The sequence below is a fragment of the Larus michahellis genome, chromosome 2, assembly GCF_964199755.1.
Source record: "Larus michahellis chromosome 2, bLarMic1.1, whole genome shotgun sequence".
NCBI classification, from domain to species: Eukaryota; Metazoa; Chordata; class Aves; order Charadriiformes; family Laridae; genus Larus; species Larus michahellis.
Window position 1 is genome coordinate 113,036,424 of NC_133897.1, and position 6,000 is coordinate 113,042,423.

General features: G+C 40.9%; 1 protein-coding gene across 11 annotated transcripts in view; it reads left to right on the plus strand.

Annotated features, from left to right (window-relative positions):
* The window catches only part of PIEZO2 (piezo type mechanosensitive ion channel component 2), a 321,861-nt gene extending 316,657 nt beyond the window's left edge, over positions 1-5,204 (plus strand). For 9 of the 11 annotated variants that reach the window (XM_074576625.1, XM_074576624.1, XM_074576616.1 and 6 more), the window contains 3 exons: positions 344-423; positions 1,784-1,964; positions 2,847-5,204. In XM_074576625.1, the coding sequence (XP_074432726.1) occupies positions 344-423; positions 1,784-1,964; positions 2,847-3,099 (514 nt within the window). In that variant the 3' untranslated portion in view covers positions 3,100-5,204. The remainder of the gene's footprint in view (positions 1-343; positions 424-1,783; positions 1,965-2,846) is intronic. The other 2 variants (XM_074576626.1, XM_074576627.1) reach the window with 1 other exon arrangement.
* The last annotated feature ends 796 nt before the right edge of the window (positions 5,205-6,000 follow it).

The window sequence follows — 6,000 nt, forward strand, 5'->3', positions numbered from 1 at the left end:
TGTGTTGCCTTTCTTTGTGCTGCTGCTTATATAGCTGACTATAAAAGCAGCTTTGTTAAAAAGGGGAACAAAATACAAAGTCTACATTCCTTGCAAACACACATGCCCCAGGTGTGTGGGATTCATGGCGCGTGAATGGCGACATTATGGATGGAGCTCCCTGCTGAAGTACTGACAGAACATAGTTAATAAATCCAGCTAACTTTCAGATGTGACATCTGAACACTATAAAATCATAGCTTAAGCCAAGAATTACTGGGAACTGTGTATAGCCCTGTTAGGTATTTCTAAATTATTTTAGAGGTATAAAAATATGAAATATTTGCTTTCTCATTTTTTCCAGAACATTAGAGACAGTGTACCCGTACTACATCAAGGCTCCTAGTGATTCCCTGGCAAAACCCATAAAGCAGCTATTGACAGGTACGTGTCCAGACCACAGTGAACAGCGTATGGTTGAAAGAAGTGCAACACAGCGCTCACGCTTGCACCTTCACAGAGCTGTTATGGGGCACCTCAGGCTGAAATGCGCTTACAGTGGTTTCTGCCTGGTGCCTGCAAGCTTGAGGAGAGGTGAGGTAATACAGCGTAAGGCAGAAAATGCATCTGGATGTATTTTAGCTTTGTATTTAACAGTAAGGACTCTAAAGATGAAATCCAGCTCCTTTCCTTCAAGTCTGATTTCAGGAACTACTTCCCTTTGTTTTCTGGGGAAGTGATGACAAGTTTCACTTCTCCACATCTCCCTGCTGCCTTACCAGAAACAGTCAGTAATGCTGCACGTCTGCAAATGTAGCTCCTCAGCTTAGATAAGGACACCGAGTGGTTCTTTTTTTAGCTATTCCTTCCTTATTGGCTACAAGGAATCCAGTTTAGATAAATCATTGAATTCCAGAGTGCTGTTACCCAACAAGAATGCATATGGGCACTCACAGACACAGGGAATACATGCACACATGCGCACATATGTGCATGTGAAAAACCTGTTGGGTTGGAAGAGTAGGAACAAGTCTTTATCTAAGAGTACTTTGCTCAACAGAGGTTAAATTTGTTGCTCGGGCGCAGTAGTAGTACTGTATAAGAGATTACTGTTCAAGGTTCAGTGAGCATGATTAGATTAATTGAGAAAAGTAGTTCTTGAGGCTGAACCTAGCTCTATGAGTAGCAATAAGTTATGAGTGCTTCTCTGTCATTAGTCAGGTTCTCTTGTAAAGAACTCTTAATTTGGGATTCTTCAAAAGGGCTTTAATGTATACACTGCTAATTTACGTCCCCCAGAAATCAGGAGGGCCAGAGTTCATCTCCCGTCTGTGTGATCAGTATGCATAATAGGATAGTACGCTTTTCTTGATATAAGAGAATAACATCGTTTATACCAAGACATAAGTGATTTACAGTGATAGTTTCACTTTGACATATGGAAGCTGACCACTATCCCTCCAGGTTAAATGTGGTTTTTTTAGGCCTGAAATGCAGACATGCTGACTGTCGGTGATACTTTGGCCTGAAAATATTAAAATGATTTGACAGTTGTACAGAAGAAAATGTAGGTGATATGAAACATTTTATTTATTTAATGCACATTCAGATGAGCTTTGCAGAAGGAAAACCACAGAAGTCTAGATATACTTCTGTACAGAAATAATGTAAAATGGGTTTTAGGAGAATTATAATGAACCATTACTCGATCATTTTATCATGCACATGTTTGAAGTTTCTGACTCAAAACAGTTTGACTTTTGCAATTCTTGGTATATATATTAACACTTCTTTTTTTCAATAGACTGCAGATGGGAAAACATTACAGTTTCCCTGGTCAAAAATGTGTCTGAAGAGGGAGTTCGTGAGTGGTGGGTTTTGAATCAGCTTGGAAAAAGATACAAAACGTCTGAAGAGAGTCTTGAGCTCTTCATATTCAGTGATAAAGTCAGTCCACCAAGCCTCGGATTCTTGGCTGGTTATGGGTAAGAAGGAATCTTTACATAAAATTAAAATAATGTGGATAAGATAGAAGTAGGCGTGACTTTATTTGCTGTTTGGGAGGGTTCATTTCTTTTTTGTTGTTGTAGTGTTTGAACATTACAACATTTTGAAAAGGGGTTTTGTGAGATTTTCAAATTCATGTCTATTAGTGATATCTATATTCATATTTGTAACGAATGGCATTAACTTTGATACCTGCTCTCCAGTGGGCAAGAAGGCAGAAGCACTCTTCACACCAATTTCCTATTCAAGTAAAATCATTTAAGCGATGTTAGTTTAGCTACAGATCAAGTTCTGCCCAAACTGCCCAGTTTTGGCAACCTTCCCAATCTCATAGCCAGGACTCTGGGTGTGAAACACTTATGAAATACATTTCCATAGACAGAGGAAGGCAGGAGACTGTGCCTTCCTGGGAGATATGCCCTTTTGGCATGATTTTGGAGAACTCCTCATAGAAGGATTATCGGGGAGGACAGGCAAACGTTAGTATGTCACCAGTTATATGTACTTCAATAAAAAATATTAGATATGAAACCTGACAGATCATTTGCCTTTAGCAGCCAGCAATTGCCAGGTTTCCCACTGTGACTTCCAAGCTGTAGCAGACAGGCCATGAGACCGTCAGCGAGAGGGGTTAAACCCTTTAAGTCAGCAGCCTCAGCTGTTTATGTTTCCAGATTTCTGTGGTGTTTGAAGAGGGTTTATTTTCCTTCATCCTGCAGCACAGCAGAAACAAGATCCTAATTAGAAATTAATGTTAACTCAGCTGACAGATTACACTTAGCCCTGTAGATGAGCTCCCTTACACTTGGCCGACCCTTTCTGGAGGTGTGATTTGAACTCTTTCCTTTCTTTCTTTCCAGCATCATGGGACTATATGCCTCGGTTGTCCTGGTGATAGGGAAATTTGTCCGTGAATTTTTCAGTGGGATCTCTCACTCCATCATGTTTGAGGAGCTGCCCAATGTGGACCGAATCTTGAAGTTGTGTACTGACATTTTCTTAGTGCGAGAGACTGGAGAACTGGAACTAGAAGAAGACCTGTATGCCAAACTAATATTCCTGTATCGCTCACCAGAGACTATGATCAAGTGGACTAGGGAAAAAACTAATTGATCTCTTTGGTGTCACACTGCGAATCAAGTTGATTTCATCTGAATTTTAAAGGAAAAAAAAAAAAAAGCACAATATTCTCTTAAGAGCTAAGCCTTTTATAGTTAGGTAGCAATGTTTTTCACTGAAGGAGTCCTGGAAGCTACGGCCTTAGGAATCCATGCTGCCTTTCAAATTAAGGATCAACAGTGAAGAAGGTTGGATGATTTGTTGTTTTTAATGTGCCACTCCTCTACAGTCTGGGGACTGCTTTGTAATTTAACCAACAAAAAGTTTGCATCTTTGTCTGGCTGATTTAGTTTGCCAGACGATCATTACAACTTCAAGAGCAAAGAAAGGAGTGAACCCACAGATGACTCCAGTGTACCTTCCTAACCCTTTCTGGAGCCATACCGATTGGATTGTGCAATATGCTGTTGTACATCACTGACTTTCAAGCTACAGTAATGGGACGCTGACTAGCCTTCAGGACACCCAAGACCCAGGGCCGCAGTGGGAACTGAAGACATTCTAGCCATACCCATTTGTAGAAAAGCAGAGGTTTTGATGTACAAAGGACACTGTGGACAAGCCTCTGTCAGCAAAAAGAAAACAAGTAACAATCTCTTTAAATGCCTTATTTTATTTGTACAGTCACAGAAGACATTTCCACCAAACATCAATGACTTTTCTCAGGAAACAAAAAAAAGCAACTGAAACTTGACACTTCGTCAAGGTTAACTGATGGCTAGAATAATTATCGTGAATTATTGGGATGTTCTGCTGGGCAATTCTCTTCAAAGTTACTGCTTTCCATTAGATGAGAAAAGAAAGCGAATTCAATGACCTAAGGAGCTACTTCATTTCTTATAACCCTTTCAAGACTGAATAGTGTGTGCTTCTCTCTGCTCCCCATGACATGCTTTTTCCCATTTCGATGATTTAAGGCAACTGTTGTTTTGCTGTTAGCCGATATTCTTCTTCCAGTGTTTCAGGTATATGAAAATGTTTACATATTCCAAGTCACATTTTTACATCCGAGACGGGTTTTTTTTAAGTTCCCAAATATAGACATACCTATGAGCTTGAAAAATGGCCTTTTTCTTAAATTACTACTATTAGTGACACAAGCGGCTCATTAGAGAACATTGTAGCATGAAAATTTACAATTGCAATGTAGGTTTCGTTCCATGTTAAAGAAATTATTGAGAAAAAAAAATCATTGAGTGGATAGGGTATGTTAAAAGGGTATGCTGTGTAGTTTTGATTCAGTAATGACTTAAAATAAAGCACATGTTGCAAAGTCATTTTAGAAGTATTTTTTCCTCTGCCTTTTTACATGAAATGGGAAAAGTTTGACATTCTTCTAACTCTGTGACAAATAAATCTCTTTCTTGTAGTTAGCTGCTATTTATTATATGAATGATTAGTTAATCACCAGAAAGAAACTAATACAACATAATTTGCTGGCACATTTTACTGCAGAACTTCATAAAACAGCACAACTAAATGAAGTTGCAACATACTCTGCTGAGTGCTTCCATGACAAATGCTGTCACATCCATTCTATACTGTGAAAACTAACATTTTGAGCACCACGAAGTGCACAAAGTAAAAATTGCTTCATCGTATTGTAACAATAAAATCCTTTGGTGACTGGAACTCACTGGAAGACAACCTGATTTCCTCCAAAGCGTAATGGAAAGGTGGCTGCTCATACAGCCAGGCAGCATTCCCCGGTGGAGAGTTTCGCTCCGTTTCTTCCATAGGACCTGTGAATGAAAATCAAAATGCATAGGGCAGCCCTAACGTAGGACCAACAGGGATGCTCAAATGTCCTTTGTGGTTAGATGGATCCTCACCTGGGCGTTCAGTGATTTTAAGGAGAGCAACACTGGAAGAAGTGTGAAGGGTGTAATGTGTTTCTAAAGGTACCAGCCAGCAGAATCATGCTGGCCACAGTTGGTCCTGGCTGCCTTCCTGGTTCCTTCTCTTTAACAGGCACTTCCTTTCTGGTGAGGAAAATCTATCCGCAGAATGAGCTGTACAGTTATTTGGGCTTTGCAGAAATGTGCTGCTCTTTCTTTCATGGATTGATCAAACTTTGAAAATAAAAGGATTCTTCTGTTGGTTTTTTTTATTTATTTTTTTAAAACAACATATAGGCAAATTGGTGACACGGACTGGATAGCTGACTACAACAGGTGAGAAGTGTACTGCTGATGACCATCCTTTGAGCCCAACCGTCCAGATAAAGTCAAACTGTCAGCCAGTTTCTAGGGGCTTTCTTTAGGGAATCAGTATAGGGGCCAGTACCATCTAATGTCTATTAACAACCTGGAGGACACGACAGAGTGCACTTTCAGCAAGTTTGTGGCCCACACCAAATCTGGGTCTGGAGAGGTTTGTGATAACATAAGTGTGTCGACTGGCCTCCTGGGGCATGGGGTGGGCGGTTGTTACAGGGAGGACAGGAATGCCTTTCAAAGCAGACCTCAAGATGCTGGAGAAATGAGCTGCCAGGTACTTCATGAAGTTCAACAAATGCAAAGTCCTGCATCTGAGGCGGACTAACCCCATGCAGTAATTCAGACTGGGTGAGTGGGTAGGGAACAGTTTTACAATAAAAGGAGCCAGGGCCGGGAACGGGAGTTGGCTGTATATCAGCAGGGTGCCCTTGAGGCAAAGAAAACCAACAGCACACTGGGCTGCATTTACAAGAGCACAGCTGAAAGTCAAGGGAATTTATTAGGCCCCTCTATTCAGCACTTGTGAGACCACATCTGGAGAACTGCATGCAGGTTTGGGGTCTCCAGGGCAAGGAAGATACTGACATACTGGAGTGAGTCTGGCAGAGGGCTGGAGGACACGGCCTGCGAGGAGGGGCTGAGGGAGCTGGGCTTCTTCAGCCTTAAAAAGAAGTCC